General features: G+C 38.3%; 1 protein-coding gene across 1 annotated transcript; it reads left to right on the top strand.

Annotated features, from left to right (window-relative positions):
- The first annotated feature begins 34 nt into the window (after window positions 1-34).
- LOC113071347 (NFX1-type zinc finger-containing protein 1-like) lies at window positions 35-15,605 on the top strand. Its single transcript, XM_026244711.1, has 15 exons — window positions 35-1,072; window positions 1,948-2,027; window positions 2,130-3,592; window positions 3,990-4,276; window positions 4,527-4,765; window positions 4,950-5,072; window positions 5,414-5,562; window positions 6,279-6,422; window positions 7,062-7,173; window positions 7,932-8,218; window positions 9,521-9,660; window positions 10,270-10,570; window positions 10,664-10,774; window positions 12,008-12,103; window positions 12,239-15,605. The coding sequence occupies exons 2-15, from the start codon at window positions 1,958-1,960 to the stop codon at window positions 14,690-14,692; spliced, it is 5,976 nt and encodes a 1,991-aa protein (XP_026100496.1). The 5' UTR covers window positions 35-1,072; window positions 1,948-1,957; the 3' UTR covers window positions 14,693-15,605.
- The last annotated feature ends 6,438 nt before the right edge of the window (window positions 15,606-22,043 follow it).

Genomic DNA, 22,043 nt, shown 5'->3' with positions numbered 1-22,043 from the left:
TACTACATGTACTTTGCCATAAGGTTAGGGTTACTTGCACGTATCTATGCATAATTTACTGTTATTATAATAGTAAGTACTGCTCATGTGTAACAAGGACGACGTAAAATAAAGTGTTGCAAAAAAACATTATTTATTGCATGCTATTTAATTATTTACTGGGTTAAAAATGGAGGTGATGCTTATAAGTGCATGCAGAGAGAACTACATGCATGTAAATATCATATGGACTTCCACTGTTTGCTAGTTGATCAAACAGACATGAGGTTGAGAACAGCTGACTCCATTTAAAATCAGGACCTGTGTTTCTCAGTAAGTCGTGCTATGCATCCTTTTATTCTCTTGTATATCAGCTAGTCTCTCCACAGTCAATCTTTTATTGCAGCATGTCATGTTTGCATGAGTTTTGCTCTGCCAAGTGAGATGTAGTGTCGTTGAACAACAGGTCTTCACCGGTCTTGCAACCTCAGCCACACTGTTACCCAGGCTTGCATTTGTTTTGCATCTACCTCAATGCTTTGCATTCAAAACACAAGATTTTATCAGGTAGGTTTCAGTTTTGTCTCCAGCAGGTGATTTCACACAAACACCTTCCTAAAGATATAAAAAGATTGTGTTTGCAAACTATTAATTAATTCAACACTAAACTTAGGTTGTTGTTTACTTTGGTGATTTTCAAGTTATGCATTCTTGGCAAACTAGAACCACTCTATAATATTGAGAAAATCCTACTATTATAATAATTTTCATTAATTTTGATTTAAATGTATTCTGTTGACTGATGTGACCAATGCACTCTGTCTGGGTGTTCTTTTGAACTTTGGACTCAAATCCGCAATATTGGGATACATCGATTGTGACAACTTGCCCCGGTCTCCTACTGCGCATGTCTGTACATCTCTCCACGGCAACCGAGTCTTGTTTTTTCCGTTCATCACTTTCGGTTCTGACTCATCGAAACCGGCTGACGGTCCACCCACAGAAGAGATAAACGAAACTAAACCGGTAACGTTCGCTATTTAAAGCCACCGAGGAGATGAAGACGCACTGTTACTGAAGAAACCGTAAACAGGTGAGTGCTGAAGATCATATTAAATGAGGATCGCTTTGTTTACATTATTATTTATATTTGTTTTCATTTGCCGCTGCTGGTTTAACCGGTCTCAAATAGAAACAGTTGTGGGGTTGAATTTTTTTTTACCGAGTCATTTAATTATTAAATACATTTTTAAAAGAGATAACGCGAATAATATTCTAATTTCACTATATATTAAATTTAAAAAAATTAAAATTAAAAATAATTTATTCATTTAGCAGACGCGTTTATCCAAAGCGACTTACAGTGCTATATATATATATATATTAACAGTAATAGATCATTTGGAAAAAATAATATAAAAACGTTTAATCGTATATGAATGTTATACGCAGACACAAACACATAGCCTGTACACACATACATACGTGTGTGTGTGTGTGTGCGCGCGTGCGCGCATATATTGTTGTCTAATCGGTGTTGATTTGACATTGTCGTTTAACGAGAAATGAAACTGAAATTTCACACAATCAGTAATTCAATAATGTGTCCGGTTCAGGTAGCAGCTCAATTTGACTTAGAAGACTAATCGTGTATGAAAGTAGGTTAATTGACAATATTTACTCTTATAAGATAAAGGAAGTACTTTGAAGTTACAGGCATTTTATGAAAGTTTGCTTGCATGTTTGCAATGTTTGAAGAAATGCACTTACTTACTGTTTTGCAAATGTTAAGGATGATTCAAGAAATGTATTTAAGTGACTGAGAAAAACTAAAATGTGTGAAAGTCATTGCATTATATCCAGGGTTTAACCAGAGAGATGTCCACATAGAGGGGAGTGAAGGTATAGCAGATATCTACAGAGATTCATTATTTTCTATGATATGTGTTTGGTATAATCGCTCTGCAGATATATTAGAATGGTAAATCCAAGTGGAGGAGGAGGACAGCACAGAGGAAGAGGAGGCTCCAGTGCCCCTCAAAGAAGAGGTATAGGTTTATACTACTTTGCATTGCTTTATTTTACTTGGTCACTCAGTATGTATTCTTATTACTTATACACCCCAATATCTATTTTTTTTTTTTCAACAGATGGCTCTGTGCCTGGTCGAAGACAAGCAAGCAGGTCTCCCAGTCAAAGCAGAGGAGGTGGAGAAGGAGGAAGAGGAGGAGGAAGAGGAAGAGGAGGAGGAGAAGGAAGGGGTCGAGGTCACCAACAAGCCAGTGGAAGTACAAATAGCCAAAGGGAACGACGGCCAGTTGAAAAAGTTCAAGGGGGAGGAGGAGACGGGAGGGGACAAGGACAGCGGAGAAGAGATAACCAGCACCATCATCAAGAAAAGCCAAGTGGGAACAACACCCACCGCCCTGTGATAAGAGGAGGCCTAACTAATTCATCTTTGCACTCTCGAGGGTTTGGGAGACCTGTTCAAGGACTCATGTATCAACATTATGTAAATTATTTACTTCCAGCTCCTTGCCATCCTGAAAACACGGGCCACCAACAAGCCAGTGGAAGTATGACTGATGGAAGAGTTGGTCCACAAGGTGAAGAACCTCAAAGAGGAAGAGTAGAAGCTCAGAGAGGTAGAGGGGGGAATGGGAGAGGAAGAGGAAGAGGAAGAGACGGCACCCCTGAAGTACGCAAACTGGGGTATAAAACGCTTGAAAGCCTACTGGAGAAAGACGCATCCGAGGTGGCCATCACCCTTTCATCTAGCACCGGGCTCAAGAATCTGCTTGATGACAATATGATGAGAAGCGACCTGGTGCAGCTGGTTTGTCAAGTTCTCTGCAAGGCCTTCGAGTCTCGAATTGACCGCAAGATCGTACTGCACTTAGCTGGCATCGTTAAGGACTCTCCGTTTTTCCAATACGGTCTGCCATATCATGTGAATGGAATGATGTCGGACAACGTGCAAGCTCGAAGGCAGCATTATCCCCAACATCTGAGCAACATCATCAGCCTTCTCTCCGAAGTTGTCAACATGTTTCCTCACAGCTCTATCCAGTCAGTTTCCATGTTGGTGGCTCTTTTGAAACGCACCGTCAACCAGTTGCGTGCGTCTGGGTTGGATATTCTCCACAATACTGATGAAGACTTAGAGAAGGTGCAGGGTTTGGTGGACCATCTCCAAGAGAAATCAAGGGAAGGCACCTTGCGGTCAGATAACTACTCTTTCCTGGCACCCGACGAGGATGCCCCACCTGGGGAAGAAGACTTCAGGACAATGAGCATCTATCCAACCATTGAGGAGTTCCACCTAGACCAGAAGCCATTCCTGAGACCCAACATAATGTCTCAAAGCTTCCCTAATGCTCGCATTTATCTAGACACACACTTCCGCCTTCTGCGTGAAGATTTCGTGAGGCCGCTGAGAGATGGAGTCAGGGAGCTCTTGAGGGTCCAGCACAGTGAGACAGTCGATGGAATACCAATGAAAAAGAGGCGTTTCGATGACATCAGAGTCTACCATGACACCCGATTGATTTTGCCACTCTGCACATCAACGGGAATTGCCTACAAAGTACAGTTTAATTCACGGCTTCTTGAGGTAATCACAAATTAAAAGTTTTCAGAGAGAACTCCATGTACTTTATAACTCCCAAACATGTCCACCTACTAGGGATGCACAATTTGGAAAGATTTTGCCGATATCCGATATGCCGATATTTTTATAAGTAATTTTGGCTAGTAGCCAATGGCGATACTGATATATTTCCTTTTGTTGTGAAACAACACCAAGTCTCTTTTGATCAGAGATTATATATTACACATTAATGAATAAATATATATGAGTTATTAGTCTTCTCGGCAAGGAATATCTGCATTTATTTCAATATCGGGCTGATGCCGATATTTGTATTTTAAGCAATTATCGGCCGATTCTGATAAAATTGTGCACCCCTGCCTCATTCTATAAGTTTATTTCATTGTATCTTCTCTTACAGTTTGTCCGGTGGGAAAATTCCAAACGTTTGCTTTACGGATCCCTTGTCTGTCTCTCCATGGACAACTTCGAAACCTTCCTGTTCGCCACCGTTACCGATCGGGATCCAAAGCTACTGAAACAGGGACAGGTCCATCTCTGTTTTTCTTCTGACAGCAGGGCCAGGTTGGCCAGTGTTCAGCCCTCGGACTCCTTCCTGATGGTCGAGACTACGGCTTACTTTGAGGCCTACCGATATGTCCTAGAAGGTCTTAAGGAGCAAAACGAGAATGATGTTCCTTTTCAAAGGTATGCATAATTGTAATAGTAAATGAGAGTCTTGGCGGGTTTCTAGAGCATTGCTATCTGAATAAAGTAAAGGATTTTAAATGGTTTTTAGAGTGTTTTGTGGTTGCTTTGTTATTCTAGACGATCCTAGGTGGTATTAAGTCAAAAGTACTCACTGCCAAGGTTTTGTATCATCAGTTCCAGGTCTGAACAATAATAATAGTCCTGTTTAACTTGGTAAACACCACACCGCACATTTTTGTTGTTTTAGGTACATAGTGGAGTGCAACACAGATGTAGATCCTCCAGCTTACCTTCAGGTGGAGGGAAGGTCATATGATCTGTCTAGCATCATGGCAGAAGGAAAGGAGAAGATTCCACCCTTTAACCCCTTGACCCCACATGCCTGGCCAGATGAGGAACAAATGGGTCTTGATGAAAGCCAACTTCAAGCACTTAAACTTGCCTTAACCAATGAACTGGCCATCATACAGGGACCACCAGGAACAGGTGACTAATCTGTGACTAGAGGTTGCTGTGAACCTATATAATACTCTCGAGGCCGAGTTTGCAAATATGCACAAAAATGGATGCAACCTGTTTCTGGAATGCAAAGATATCTGGTTTTGTTATGCTAGATTGCTCTTTTTCTAAACTGTACATTTGAGAATCCTGTTTGTTTTACTCTTTGCAGGGAAGACGTATGTAGGCCTGAAGATCGCTCGGGCTTTGCTAGAGAACCATGAGGCCTGGTCCAATGGTTGTCCTATGCTGGTGGTCTGCTATACCAATCATGCCCTTGACCAGTTTCTGGAAGGTACGGTGCTAATATCTATATCTGTGTGGTATTTATAAAACCTTAAGCACTTTGTGGAGGAAACAAGGGTAGGTCACAAATGAGATCTCTCAGTTGTTTCTAAGAGCCAATGATAAGATAAAATGGAAGGCAAATAGAGATGACTCCTACTTCCGAGTTCTTGCTTATAATAAAAATTAACCAGTTATTACACATGTCGTGTCTCAGATGAGATTTTCTTTTTAGCATTTGAGGGACTTTGAGCTTTATGGCTTCTCCAGAGAGTTTGTTGTACTCCAGTAAAAGATAACTCTACAGCTTCATGTATGAAATAATGAGATATTTCATAACCTTTGTCCCAGGCATCCATGGATTTTTAAAAGAGGGCATAGTAAGAGTTGGAGGACGAAGTAACAGTGAAACTCTAAAGCCCTTCGGTCTGAGGGAGCTGACCAGGGCATCAAACTTCCGCAAAAATTTGCCACAGCACCTGAGGAGAGCCCATCATGATGTGAGCCCTCTATTATGGACATAACTCAGATTTCATTATGACTTTTATTTAATTTAATTTAATTTTTTTTTATTTTATTTTTTATTTATTATTTATTATTTTTTATTGTTATTTTTTGTATAATTTTTATTTATATAAATATTTTTGTAACCAGTGTTATTTTAGCATTATTGATATACTATTATAGTTGTTATTAATATTTCATACTTGTTTTTTTTTATTTTAACTTTATTTGAAGTTTTTGTACATTTGTGTTTTGTCATTTTGATTTTTTTTTATCTATTTTAAAATGTAAGTTATTTTAGTACTTTGTTAAAACTAAAAGAAAAGGATAAATGTTTTCTTGGCAAATAGCTGAAATAAAATAAGTAAGTGTCTTTATATTTTTTATTAATTCATGTAGCAGTTGCTTTATTTCAAGTGATGGAGTTTTATTATTGTTATTATTATTAATAATAATTTTAGTTTTAGTTAACCATAATAACCCTCAAGTTTTGAATAAAAAAAAGTTTATTTTTTTTTGTATCTGTTTGTTTTTTAAACTGTTCCTAAAAAAAACATTAAATATCTAATTAATGTAATGTTTAATAGAATAATTAGATGCAAGGTGTGATTATGCTATGTGCATGTTTTTATTAGTAAATCATTCTTGTAAAATTGGAAGTTGTGAGAACAGTTATATGGCAGTTATGTTCTAATGTGCTGTATGTGCACAGATCTACACACAGATGGAGGCGTCGCAGGAGCTCTTAAGGAGACAGTCTGTGCAGCTCGAGTGCAGCTTGCGTGGCGTCCTTAAAGAAGACTTCCTGGAGAAATACATCTCTCCTCAGCACTGGGACAGTCTGTGTCTACAGCCAGTGAGTGACACACACACACACACACACACACACACACAGAAAGGCTTTGCCACAGTGTAGTGTATACAGATCACGATGAAGCTATATTTTGCATTATAATCTTTTACTCTGAACACCTGAGCTACATAATGGCACAAGCTAAAATGTTGTTTGATTTGATTCACTTTTGTCAGTTATAATCAGACAATCATTCTTTAAAAAGTGAATTATGTTGCAATTTCCAATGAGACTGCATTTGGCTTTCAGCAGCTGTGAATTTCAGACCTATAAATCTACTGTACCGTATATAATGTGCGAATTTCTAAGGCTTTTTACTTGGCAGTAAAACCTGTTACACAAAACCTGCTGCTCACAATCAACTCCATGCCTTCTGTTGTCTGATTGGTAATTTATACTTTTTTTTGGTTTAAGTGTAATTCAGCTGTGGCTTTGCGTGTTTTTAAGTTTAAAATTTTTGCTCAGTTTGGGCCTCGGAATAAAACTTTAGTTTTTTCCTCCATATTCACACTATATCATATTCACAAAACCAGTCATAATGGTCAATCTTTTGAAAAAGAAAAAGCTTTCCTTTGATGTTAGGCGGACAATATTTGGCTTTTTTCTCAAGTATTTGCACATTGTTCGTTCCTTCTGTGTTAGGTGTTGGATGGATTCGAGAGTGTGGGGAAAAAGAAGCCTTCAGTGATAGCGGAGTGGCTCGGCATCGGATTCTCTGGGTTTTTGCAGGGGCCACAACCAACAGATGGAGCGGGTGAGAGACTAATAGACTAACAATATTCAATTATATGCTCTGTATGTGGTAAAATAAACTGTGGATTGAAAAATACTCCACAGCATCATTAAAGTTGGGTTCTTTCAGTGCATGCTCATTAAAGAAAGGAATGGATGTTTTATGGGAATTCCTTCATTCTTGTTAAAGCACAGTGATTTTCTCTCACCACTGAGATTAGTAGTGTTTTATCATTTATTAATTAATGCAACAACTGCCAAACTATTTATAAGACAAATAATTGTGCATTACTTAGTTATTTGCATTAATGCAGTGATAGTAATATATTATTTTCTGTTGCTAATCTAGACCTCCTACTGGTTGAGGCCTAGTCTATCTGTGTCTCCACTTGTGATCAGTTTTCATGACCAAGCACATCATTTATAGTGTTCCTGTAGCTCAACTGGTGACACATTGCGTTGACAAGCGCAAGGTTGGGGGTTCGAATCCCAGGGAACACATGATTGTAGAAAATTTTTAGCCTGAATGCAATATAAGTTACTTTGGATAAAAGCATCTGCTAAATGCATAAATTTATTTCTTCATGTTGATAAAGCCCAAATGTGCTGGTCATCTGTCACGATATGCTGATTTTAAGCAAACAAGACATTTTCTTAAGTTTTCTGCAAGCTGAAAAGGTGGTTTTTCAAGGTTAATACAAAGGCTTACATCACGAATCTGAACAATGAACGTATGCCAGAAGAATAAATGGCAAATTCAGCATCGCAATCCTTTCTCAGAGGTGGCAGATGAAGACGGGGCAAAGCTGGAGGATGAGAAACTGATCGATATCGATGAAGAGGCGGATCTGATCCAGGCCGAGAGGATTGTGGTGGATGCGGAGGACGGGGATAAAGACTGGAAAAAGCTGAGACGAGAAGAGAAAAACATCGCTGACATGGCTGAGCTGATGCTGGCTATGAACCTGAATGATGCTGAACCACAAGAACCAGCCCAGAATCAGACTCAGGATCAGGCTCAGGTCCAGAATCAGGCTCAGAATCAGACTGAAGAGGAGGAATGGGAGGTATGAGAATTCATGCATTATTTAACCATTTATACTGGATTGAAAAATATTAATAAACTTGTATATACTTCAGTAAAATCATATATATATATATATATATATATATATATATATATATATATATATATATATATATATATATATATATATATATAGAGAGAGAGAGAGAGAGAGAGAGAGAGAGAGAGAGAGACAATAATTTTAAATTTAATTAAATATCCAATTTAAATAAAATTATATATAATTACTAATATTAGGTGAACTTTTGAGGAGATTATATTAACTGAGATGACATGGAACTCATTGCAAAAAGCATTTGTACCAGAGCAGGACTATTTATAATGAACTGAAGATGGTAAACGCCAATTAAGCATTTTTTTAAGAATTTCAATTTATTTAAAAATGAATGTTATAATTGATCTTTGGATGTAGGTCTCAGAATTTTGTTTATTCAAATTTTAAATCTAAAAAATATGACATTGTATTTATATTTAAATAGAGTATGAACTTTTTACAGTTTTTTTTTTACAATCACTATAACAGTTTTTTAAATACATTTACCAAGTTTCCTTAACTCTTAACGCACCAACACACCTAAAACACACAATTGGCAAAACGGTTAATTTCATGCTCAAAATCACACATTGTAAACTAAACCCCAAAACTAATTTTCAAAATACAATAATAAACTAATACAATACACTATGTCTAACAAAACACTGCAAACATGTTTCAAAATCGAATAATTATTCAAAACACTGTTCTCTTCCAACAGGAACATTTAGTCAATCATAACACTATGACAAAAAAAAAAAAAAAACACTATCATCAGCTAAAATTACAGAAACTGCATTATTTTATGTGTCAGGCCTGTGTTGAAGCCTCTCTACATTTTTGTTTTGTTGGGTTTAGTAAATGCATGCATTTTGTTTCTTTTGCTGCAGAAATTCAATACAAAAAAATGAATGACCATCTCAGAGTAGCTTTATAAAATGTACAGTTTATGTAAAAATAAATAAATAAATACAGACACAGGATTGCTGCAGTAAAGACTTTATTTGCAACAGGATATTAGAAAAGGAGCGAAAACAAAAATATGAGAAAAAAAAATGCAATACAGCTCTCATTTATTTATATTTTATGTCATTATGTGAAAATACTAAATTTACAGCACAGAAAAATATTTTTACTTCAAAATATGTTACGCTGTCATTTCATATTGATTGTAAAGCATTGCTGTGCACCGTGTGTGTGTGTTGTTGTGAGGAGCTCAGTGCTACTGTTCTGCTGATGTGTGCTTAGATTCAAGGCCACCAGAAAAGAAAAATGAAGCATATGGCTAAAAAAGAGCTGAGGAAGACTTCAGCTATGAGTGAGGAAGAAGAAACACAAATCAGCAATGTGTGGATCCTCAGTCTGAAAGACAGATGGAGACTGTATCGGTAAGACACACACACTCACACACAGGTTTGTTTTAGTGAAAATTGGGGACATCCCATAGGTGTAATGGTTTTTATAATGTAGAAACTGTATATTCTATGTCCCTTCACCAACCCTACACCTAACCCTAACCCTCACAGGAAACTTTGTGCATTTTTACTTTCTCAAAAAAACTCATTCTGTATGATTTATAAGTGTTTTGAAAAATGGGGACATGGGTTATGTTCTCATAAGCCACCCCCTCCTTGTAATACCTGTGTCATACCCATGTCATTATACAGAGTTGTGTCCTGATTTGTCACAAAAACATGCCCATACACACACACGTTTGTTTTTTGTGAAAAGTGGGTTCATCCCATAGGTGTAATGGTTTTTATACTGTACAAACTGTATATTCTATGGCCCTACACCAACCCTACACCTAAACCTAACCCTACCCCTAACCTGCACACACACACACACACACACACACACACATTCCCTGCACTAGATGGCAGCATTTACCTACAAACTTCTTAATGCCACTCCAGTGAACTAACAAGATTCAAAATGCAAAACATAAACCAGCTAGATTAGATTCATGCTATTAACATCTTTCTTTTCTCCATCAGTCTTTGGGTTTTGCGCTATCGGAGTGATCTTCGCACTAAGGCCCTCGCCTCTGAGCAGGACTATCAGGACGCAGCGGAGAGGCTCAATGAAATCCGGCGTCGTGAGGATCTGTGTGTGCTGCAACAGGCTCGGGTCGTGGGTATGACCACCACAGGAGCGGCTAAATACAGACAGGCTCTGCAGGAGCTGCAGCCCAGATTGGTGATCGTGGAGGAGGCGGCGGAGGTGTTGGAGGCGCACACCATCACCACCCTCAGCAAAGCCAGCCAACACCTCATACTGATCGGAGATCACCAACAGGTAGAAAGCCCTTCAGTTATTTGAAATATAATTACATTAGATATTTGTAATGTGTAAACAACCATGATGTTAATGCTATCTTAATCTGCACAGTTGAGGCCTAGCGCAACAGTGTACGACCTTGCGAAGAATTTCAATTTGGAAGTGTCTATGTTTGAGAGGCTTGTCAGAGTCAACTTTCCATTTGTGCGCCTTAACTACCAGGTTCGTTTCTGTTCATTTACATTTAAGGGTAGTGCTTTATTTTACAGTCCTGTTCCAAATGTACATACTATGCACTTGTTATAGTAATTAAAATAACTGGTTAATAACTAGGACTTAGACCTGAACCCAAGGGCGTAACTTTGGGTCTACCATTGGGGGGGTTACACTCGCGGCATATGAATAATTTTCTTGTGTAAAAGGTAACATGCTAATTTACACTACAGCTTATTTAAAATATGATACTATCTTTCTTGCTGGCAAATGAAATTAATAAAGAAAACGAACAAAAGTATTCATTCTGAATATTTCATATTATTTTAATCTGAATGATGTTATGATATTAAGGGGGTTATAGTAGTTGGATCTGATTTTTGGGGGGGGTCATGACCCCCGTAACCCCCCTGCAAATTACGCGCATGCCTGAACCCTAAAATTGGTACTAACCGTGAACCTAACCCTCAACCTAATACAAATTTCTTGATATTTACTCAACCCCATGTTATCCAGGATCTAAATGTCTTTCTTTCTTCTGTCGAAAGGAAATTAGGGTTTTTGGAGGAATTTTCTCCTTATAGTGGACTTCAATTGGGATCAATGTGTTGAAGGTCCAAATTGCAGGTTAAAATTGCAAAGGAATTAGGGTCTTATCTAGCGAAACTACAATCATTTCCCCCAAAAAAGAGCCCTTTGATGTTTCATTGAAACGGCAGCTTGGACAAATCCAAAAAATCAAGAAATGTTTTCCACAAAAACCTGAATTTCTTTTCAACTAAAAAAAAAAATTGCTTTTTCAACTGAAGATAGAAAAACATGAACATCTTTGATGAGTAGATTATCAGAAAATGTTTAATCCTTGAAGAGTCAACCAATCCTTCAACCCACCTTATACTACCAGTTCTTGGGCAAGTACACTATAAGTACATGTACTGTAAAATAAAGCATAACCCCTAACCATAACCCATGTGGTTACCTTATATTATCAGTACTTTCTTAGACAAGAACACTGTAAGTATAAGTAAGTACTGTAAAATAGTGTAACCCCTAACCCATGTATTTACTCATTATTAGTAGTACTTTCAAGAAAGAACACTGTAAGTATAGGTAAGAGCACAAATTAAAAATAAACTGTAACCCATATGATTTCATATTTATTGATGTCAGTCATTTTTCTAGTGAATCGCGCAACATAAATAACAATCCTGTTCTGTATATTTCTTTTGCAATGAATTCTAGCATCGCATGAGGCCAAGCATCGCTCGCCTGTTGACTCCTCATATCTATGAAACTCTGGAAAACCACCCTTCTGTGCTTGAGTATGACAATGTTAAGGTAAGTCATTTAAGCAAATACAATTGCAAAAACTTTTATTATAATATTACATAAGCCTAGACACTTATCACAGTTTGCCTAAAAAGTAAATGATGTACTATTATACACCTGACACTTGCATCTTATGGTCTACAGGGGCTTTTGACAAATCTCTTTTTTGTGGATCATGGTCACTATGAGCAAGAGATTAAGGATGGACGGAGCCACCAGAACCCTCATGAGGCGCAGTTTGTGGTCGCGCTTTGCCGCTATTTGCTGCTCCAGGGCTACAAGCCTTCCCAGATCACCATTCTGACAACATACACCGGACAGCTTTACTGTCTGCGTAATCTAATGCCCTCTCAGAAGTTTGCTGGAGTTAAAGTCCATGTCGTTGACAAATATCAAGGGGAGGAGAATGATATTATCATATTGTCTCTGGTGCGCAGCAATCTACAGAGGAAAGTTGGCTTCCTGAACATATCAAACCGTGTATGTGTTGCCCTTTCGCGTGCTAAGATGGGTCTGTATTGTATCGGAAATATGGAAATGCTCAGCTCCGTTAAGCTGTGGAGCAACATCCTTCACACTCTGAGAGAGCAAGGACAAGTGGGTCGTGCTTTGACGCTGAGTTGTCAGAACCATCCGGATAAACAGATCCTTGTATCCTGCAGTGATGACTTCAAAGGTGCTCCTGAAGGTGGTTGCGATCAGCCTTGCGATTACCGCCTGGATTGTGGCCATGTCTGCACCCGTATGTGCCACCCATACGATGCTGAGCACAAGAAATACAAGTGCACTAAGGACTGCCCTAAGGTGCTTTGTGAGCTGGGCCACAGATGTACACGTCGCTGTCACCAAGAATGCGGTAAATGCCAGGTACGTGTAGACAAGATAATTCCATCATGCAAGCACAATCAGAAGGTGCCTTGCCACCAAGACCCTGAAACATTTGTCTGTCAAGAGCCTTGCCAAAAGACCCTCCCATGCGGCCATCCCTGCAAGACAGCGTGTGGAGTGACCTGCACCACTCAATGCATCGTAAAAGTTGAAATGCAACTGAAATGTGGACATATGCAGGAAGAACCATGCCACATTTCCAGAGACCACAAAAGAGAGCCAAACTGTAGATCTAAATGTGGCACCACCTTGAAATGTGGCCACTCTTGCCCGGGAACTTGCTATGGATGCTGTCAAGGTCGCCTGCACAGAGCATGCACCCACAAATGCCAAGAAACCCTGGTGTGTTCTCATAGGTGTCGGGAACCTTGTGTAAGAGATTGTCCACCATGTTCGGTTCGCTGTGAGAACCGTTGCGTCCACAGCGTCTGCATGAAGACTTGTGGTCAGCCTTGCACCCCTTGCAATGAACCCTGCGAATGGCAGTGCCCTCACCACAGCTGTACCAAGCTGTGTCACGAACCATGCGACCGTCCGCCTTGTTCTGTTCCCTGTAACAACACCTTGCCTTGCGGACATCTTTGCATAGGTCTCTGTGGAGACCCTTGTCCCAATAAGTGTCGCATTTGCGATAAGGATGAGGTCACAGAGATCTTCTTCGGCAATGAAGATGACCTGAATGCTCGTTTCATTCAGCTTGAAGATTGCAAGCACCTGTTCGAGGCTACAGGAATGGATCAGTATATGAATCTTGACGAAAACCAAGGCGCTGAACTGGATCAAAGGGCGATCCGACTCAAGGATTGTCCGAGGTGTCGCACTCCCATTCGTAGAAATCTTCGGTATGGCACTCATATCAACCGCAGCCTGGCAGCCATTGAGATGGTCAAGGAGAAGATCAATGGTCCGCCGGATGAGATCAAGGAAAAGCAGGAAGTCCTTAGCTTGCAACTGCGTAGGAAGGGGAATTTAAAGAAGCATCTTCCTGACAATTTTGACTTACTTAAAGAGAAGCTCAAAACCAATGACCTTTCACTCCAACAACTTTGGCATCTCGAGAACTTGATGACCTACCTGGAGAGTGTTGGGAAACTGAAAGCAATGCAAGAAGAACACATGTCTCCCCTTCTGGACAAAGTTTTGCCGTTCTCTAGGAAAGTTGAAGAAGTCTTGAAATTCCTCTTATATCCGACTCAGAGGTTTTCAGACCAGCAGATTGCAGATCTCGAACGTGAATTGAAGAGACTCTCCTACCTGGCTGAGCTCAATGTACGCTGTGGTATGTCAATGATCAGAAGTAGTGTTTATAGCACAGAGATACAGGAACTAAGAGAGATCCTGGAGGACACGTTGCCTTTCTCCGAGGGTCTAGAACGTAGAGTCAAGCAGATGTTTACGAACCTGGACACCAAACTGCCTCGCAGCGGTCTGGGTATAACTGATGAAGAGAGGAAGTTAATACTCAAAGCCATCGGTCTGAATAAAGGCCATTGGTACAAATGTCCCAATGGGCACGTGTATGCAATCGGTGAATGTGGGGGTGCAATGGAACAAAGCAAATGCCCTGAATGCGACGCTGCTATTGGCGGCACTAATCACAATCTCATTCAGGGAAATGCTGTGGCGACTGAGATGGATGGCGCAGAGCATGCTGCCTGGTCAGATGCTGCCAACTTGGCAAACTTTGACCTGCAAAACTTTGAAGAATGAAATTCTTAGATAATGTTGTCTTCTGTCTGCTGATAGGGTTTTAATCTGGTTAACACCAATCATGAAATGCTGTTTTTAATCAGGTAAGGCAGTATAGTTGCAGCAAGTTGTGATTTAACAGTTAGCAAGAGCTTTCAAAATGCACGTTTATCACGGGTGTAGTCAGGGTTTAAAAAATTAGTGAGGTCTGGGTGGGAATTGTGCTGTAATAACCCCACATACAACTCATTATATACACTTAATACTTTAAAAGAGACCGATATGTAGATGTTTGTGAAAGATGTTTTCTCTGTTTTAGAGGAATGATGCACATTTGTTGTTTTATTGCGCACAACTAGTCTATCTCTTGAAGAAATGCTTCTGCCACTTGAATTTTTGATCCTTGATCAATTTTGTAATTTTAGCTTCCTAGCAAATTTCCATTAACATAAAATATCGACAAACATGTAGATTATACTTGATTTGCTCAAGTCAGATTAAAAATTGGTGACTTGAGAGTCAAAATTGTTGCTACTGCCTGCTAAATGAACAATATCTGCATCTTGTTTACTCCTCAAAGCCTCTTTTTTGCTCCCATTTCATGCTTGGTGTGTGGAACCTAGTTAGCAATGCTCTGCACACTTCAGTTCATTAGCTTTTAAAAACATTCTGGAATTATAACAACAGTGATAAAATAGGCACTTTGTGGTTGTTTGTATAACATATAGCATTTATTATGGAAATCAGTCTCATAAAATAGCTATATAGTTGTGGTCCTGAATGCTGGATCCTGATTGGTCAATATGGCTAATGTACTTAAATGTGCTTCATCTAGATCTGTTAACATACAAAGTGAAATTACTAGCCATTAACAACTTGTTATTAACTGTATATGCTCACAGAAAATATAGCACTTAATAAAATCATGTTTTGATGAAAATGTGTGTCGTTCATGTTTTAAGATGGTAACTTTCATAAAAGCAACTTGGCCTTTTTAGCTAATGCTTTTGGTTTGAAGTATATACTAAAGCTCATCATTGGCTTGATTTCACTTGGTGGCAGCAGTGTAACATCAACAACTCTCAGCAGTATACATGTGTGCTTTCCATAACCCAAGTTGTGCTTTCTCTCATGTACGTTCAGACTCTGACCTGCATCAAGAAACACACTGGTCTCTGTCAACTTCAGCAGGTTTATTCTCTGCTGATATCTGCCTAATAATAAAGCATTACCTGAGCTCTCAGCCTAAATCACAGAGTGAGTCCAGAGGCTAGGCTGGGACGGCTTCCATTTAGGCTTCCCAGCAGCTTACATCAGTTCATTATGTGATGAATGTCGTCCTGTCATAACATAAACCTGAATGCAAAGTCGGCACTTTCTGCACAGGAACACAGGGTGGGGCGGAGAAGCATCAACAACGACAAAAACTGTTGTGTCAGGATGCGAAGGAAAAGAAAGCAGGAGTTTAAGCATATTTCTGAGGGACAGTATTTACAGCCGGTGATTTTATAGGCCGGAAAAAGCAAGTGAAGCAAAATGCAACAATTTCTTGTCTTTTTTTTTGCATTAGTTTAATGCATCATGGGTGTCTAAGAACATCCTTTAATTGTGGTAAAAATCTATCTTCCAGTGCTTTATTGCTTTTGTGCAATGGCACGAGCAGCTATACAATAAAAGACAGCAATTTTTAATAAATCATTGAGCGATGATGACAAAAGTTGTTTTGCTAATTAATTTAATTGATTTATTTAGCTGTACAGTATTTACTGTTGCCACAGATCAACACAGCATTTTGGCAGCTTTATGCATAATTGGCGTGAAGTGACAGTTTCCAGGAGTCCGTTTTTCAATGGCTTCACGCTCATCTGCTCATTATGGATGTGACTGTTTGAATTCAAGGACAGATTAGCACAGGACCCGAGTCTGATGCATGATTGGGGGAGGGATCGAGTATCTATGCATGATAGTTCGTCAGAATTAATCATTGTGTTTAATGGAGAGGATCGTTTAAGTGTCACACACATAGAGATAAGCACATGCTACTGTAACTCCTGCTGTCCAACCTGAGGACTAATGGAATTAGGGTTCAAGTACCACAGTATGCATATGGAGAAAAACATGTTACAACACCATAGAAAAAAGTAGGGTTTTGGTTGAATTTGGGACATATTGAATATGATTGGAGGTGCTCATAACAAAAAATACCATTGTACTATGATGTTTTATTGAAATGTAGTTATTAACCATTATAAAATAAATAAATTAATTAAAATTCATATTTTTAATTATGCAAAAAATTAACATTTTACATTTATACATTATCTGCATCAAACACTTGACAATGGAATTGCTAGTTTGCCACAATTTATTTGCTTGTGATACATAAATGTTTATGTAATATTACAAAATAAGTTATTTTGTTAATTATATATTGTTTATTATATTATCTGAGTAAAACAAAAAAGCTGGAAAACCCTAGTATATATGGTTATCATTCAATCCCAATGTATATTGATGATATACCATATGTATACAAGTTCTATATTGATTAGCTCAATTGAGAATTGGAAGAGAAATGCTTGAGTTATTATTATTTTATTATTTTATGCAGATTTTGCTGTCTTAGAAAATCTTAGCACACTTTGAGACATTTTTGAGATTTCTTCTGAGAAACATCGGATATGCTTAAAATTTTAAAGCCTGAAGTCTCGTTTTTTTCTCCATTTAACCTCATTGCTTTCTAAGAGATACTACTGGATAAAAATAGCTCTCATATGCAATCTGTGATTCTCTGGGAAGCAGTGGTTTATCTGTTCAATGAGTGCAAATTGTTCTCTCTGTTAGCATCAGTAGATGTGCATGTCATTATGATATCTGTGGCTGTTTTCCGCATTGCATTTATCAAACCCGCCTGGCTGGAACAAACTGATTAAAATTTCATTGGGCCCTGTGGTGACCAGCTATAAGCTTTCATGAAATAATGTGCATGTGGATGTGTAAATGTGAAGTTGTGAACTTATCCACTCTTGACTTGTTCTGTATGTGTGCTCGACCGGCTCATTTCAACAGTGCGGCTGCTTTAATTAATGTTGGATTATGCGTCCTTTGAACAGTCACAAATTCATGTTCAAAAGAAGGTTTGTCATGTTACGAGGTGTAATTGTAAGTGGAGTCTTGGAGTGTCTTATGAAACATGGAAAAATGTCTGAACTTTTAATAATGTAGTTACCAGAGGGAACAGTATATAGGGGGAGAAAAAGAAAAGAATTAACCTGTTTAATACTAGGTTCGGTCATTCCAAACCTGATGAGAAACAACACCATTAACTTACCAAATCTACTCCAGTTATGCATTCATTATGAAACCCGCTTGTTGCAACAAGAATTTCCATTCATTTCTGGATAATGCCTGAGATTGTTGCTGAAATATGTGGTTTGGCTTTTGTAGAATTTCACTGTGGTTATGTTTTGATGGCTGATGAACATTTTGAATACTTTATTTACTGCTAGATAACCTAATAACAAGAACAGATACTTATGTAAAATGTGCAATAGCATGCAATAGTTTTCCATACTCTATTCATTTTCCTCTGTCTTCTATTTATTTTTCCTATGAGCTAGGTGCAATGCATTCTGGGTGTAAAAGTACTCCTGAAAAAAAGATGAACTCTTATTTTTCTTCCAATAGACTTGCATCTGCTGAGATGATACACTTAATTCCTCACTCCCCGTTGAACTGATTTCACTTCGGCTCACGTTCTTGTCTTTTATCTATTGTAAACCAGTTCTCTGGTGACTCTCTTCTTTCTTCACACCAGTTCTGCCAGTGTATTTTGCAAAACCACTGCCAATTACAGACTCAGCAAAGCATGCTTTTAATAAGCCTTGTTTGCCATGTGAAAGAAAAACATGCATCAACATGTTTTTTTTATGAGAGGAGCGACTTCGAAAGTTGCAATTAAAATCTTGCGAAGCTGGAAGATGATAAAGTTTGAGAATCAAGATGAACACGACTAATATTTTTGGACATTAAGTTACATTGAAGCGTCCAAGGACAAGTTGTAATTGCATCTTTTCCTTTCTATATTTTTGGGAGGTAAACTATCTTCTTAAGAAACAAAACACCAGTCAATTGCAATTCAATTGCTGTATGGTTTTTAGTGCATTATTATTCAGTTATTATCTCTAGTTACTAGTCCCTGACCCACAAGTCTCTGTGATCATCTTGTTGGTATATAAAAATGGCTCAGATCTCTTCTTCAATTGCATCATGTTTTAATTATCCAGCAGGTGAGAAATCATTAGTCTAGTCACTACTATAGATGCTTGGCTAATCTCAAAGATCTCAAAGTAAAATCTCAGCTTTTTGTCTTTCAGATGATTGTGATTGATAGTATGTTTGACAAACAGTCTGTATTAGCAGAAGTCTTTGTTATCTGTTCAACTATAGGTTATGCTCTGCGTAATGCATGACTCTCTTCATGTCTTCAACCAGGATGACTCTCTTTTTTAAGATGTTAGAAGCTTGACAGGTTTGACACGACCAGTTGAGCTTCTGGGAAAACCCTCAAGTAAGTAGAATCCATCTGACCTGAACATTGCAAATTACACACAGATAAATTGAGACTGAGACTCACACAGGTACATGATTCTTTCACATAATAATGATGAAAAGTGATGCAAGTCACTAGATGCACGCTTTACTCAGTGCATGGGGTTTGCATTGAGTTCCTCGGTGGTCATTTAGAAACAAGGCCTGAATGTGATTTAACAGGCCATTTTAAATGTAAATGCAGTTTTGTTCATCATTCAATGCATGCCTCTCTCTTGACATGTAAATAAAATCCAGCATATTTTTGCCCAGGTAAGCATATTTACTCAGGTGTGATTCTAAACTGATTTGAATAAATGCATGAAACTCAATTTCAGCTAATGGCGGCTCACTGTTCGAGCACCTGCGGTTGAGTTAGTGAGTGACATTAAGTCGTTTTGCTGCGCTGGGGCTGAGAAATGCTTCATAACCCTGGATTCAATTCAGCATTTTCGATATGACACCATATGTGCTTTTTTGAAATAGGCAATTATGTGTGTGGGCACTTCACATTTAATGAAACATAGCCAAGAAACTGGAGCTAATGAGCAATCCTCTTCCTTATAATTTCAGTCAGCATCAGTTTACTGGAGTACGTTTCAGCTCATTTAACAGCATGATAATTCTAATCATAGTAAATAAGTGTTTATCCAAACTTATATTGGAAAAAATTAAGTATAAATATATATTGTGCATATGTTACGTTTAAGTTACACTTGTGATTTTTTTAAGATATCGATATTGAATACAATACATGATGCATTCTCTCTCTCTCTCTCACTCACACACACATATGTACTATATATACATTTTGCATTATGCAAACATGAATGACTTTTTGATACATATATATCGATTTTTAGTTGCTAGGGTGTTCTATTGTTACTAGGTGGTTGTCCAAAGAGGCTCATGTTTTGTCCTTTAGTGTAAATATGACAGATCTGTTTTATTGGTAGTTTATAGAAGTAGTATCATAGCTCTTCTTAACAAGCTGATGATTTGATGTATTGTGAAGGTATGATCCTCAATCTTGAGCGATAGAAATGCTTCTGCTTGCCTTTGTCCAGATATGATTGTCGTCTCAGGTTTTGACACAGAAGCATCCGTGCCTTAATTTAACCTGAGTCATGTGTTAAAAGACATCCATGCACTATATAACTCTACAAAAGCCATTCCTTTTTTTAAAAGAGACCCTGAAAATCTTGGCATGCCACCTTGGCTGAAGTTGCAACGTGCCAAGTGTACTGAATGGACGTTTGGCAGCGAGCGGGGGGCGTCTGACAGCCCTGCTTTACATGCCTGTGTAGCTGTGTGATTTGTGCTCTGCCAAAACCATCGATCCACTCCAAATTAGAACAATTACTGCCGCCTCGCCTCCCTTTTTCCCTGCCTTTCGTTAAAAATGGCTCTGTCGATAGCACTATTTATGTCAGGATTAATGTGATGCCGACCTGACAGGATGTCATTATGTGACTATTTCATCCTGGGCTGGCAGGAGGCAAAGAATAAGACCGGATGAAACTGAATTTTATTTTTTTAAATGATGTTTTGTTTTCTCCTGGCACCATGAGAACTTCCTAGAATGAACAAATATTGTCCTGCATGTTGATTGTTTAATATAATTTTTATGCATACTCTTTATTGGTAACAGCATATGCATAGCATATTTCATGCAATTCAGTTGTTTATATCTGCAATGCAATGCAAATTTTTAACAACCCTCATTGCATTTCAGCTAAACCAATGTATAGTCTGGGTTTTCTTTTTTGTTAACTTGTGTTTTATTTATGAACACATCCATGCTGACATCTGTCTGATTCAGTGAGTGTCTGCCAAATGAGAGATGAATTTTGTGCTAGAAAACTTTTTTGATTTTAGTATGTTACGACAAAAGATTTTTGACATTGACTGCAAATGGCATGTGAAGTGTTCTCCTTTCCTTTAAAAGTCTATTTATTTTTGCCAATGTAATTATATGGTTAGTTGCATTTTTCTTTGTTTGCTTAGTTGTTCCCTGCTGACTTCAGCTGGGATAATTTCAGTCAATCAGGATCAGCTGGCAGGAAAGGTTGGAAGAAGCCTCTCGATTCCATTTAGATTCGATACCAACAGGATCCAACACCAGCAGGAGGCAGATCTCGAAATATATGAATTAAAGAGCTTTTCCTGTGCTCGAAATCTGCTGTGAAATGGCTTAGTTTACAAGAAATGGGTTCGTTTAAAAGAACAGTTCTTAAAATAACCATTTTTCTAAATAGAAAAGTTGGACGTTAAATGTTTTTCACCGAAACGTTGATGGGAATAAAGCTTTATAACAGTAGGCATGGATCAAGTATTCAGTGTAAGCATGTTGGATTTTCCACCTGTTTTATAATTCTTGTCATTCTTCAGGCAATGAAACAATGAAACAATGAATAAGAAAATGTGTTGGAAATCTACTGGCCTTTTTTATTATATAAAATGAGTAAGGAAGGGTGAAGCTGAAAGTGTATTTGTTTCCCAGGTGTGTATCTGGTCAGACCTTGAAGTGAAATGTCAATGTATAAGTCCAAACACTTTCACAGTCTGTCGGTGATTGTGAGGAAAAACTGCATGCAGAGGTTGACAGTTCTGCTTACTGTATTTGCTTGTGAAGCCACTGTCAATTTAACAAGTAAAGTAGTTCCCCCAAAAATGTGCAGATGATGTCTTGTGAAGCCAAAAGCTGCGAGTTTGTAAGAATGCATCATTAAAGATATTATTAACGTCAAACATTTTTCTTCTGGCCAGACTGCATAATCCA

This window comes from Carassius auratus, unplaced genomic scaffold (genome assembly GCF_003368295.1).
Source record: "Carassius auratus strain Wakin unplaced genomic scaffold, ASM336829v1 scaf_tig00007209, whole genome shotgun sequence".
Classification (NCBI taxonomy): Eukaryota; Metazoa; Chordata; class Actinopteri; order Cypriniformes; family Cyprinidae; genus Carassius; species Carassius auratus.
This window is presented reverse-complemented; position numbering and strand designations above follow the sequence as displayed.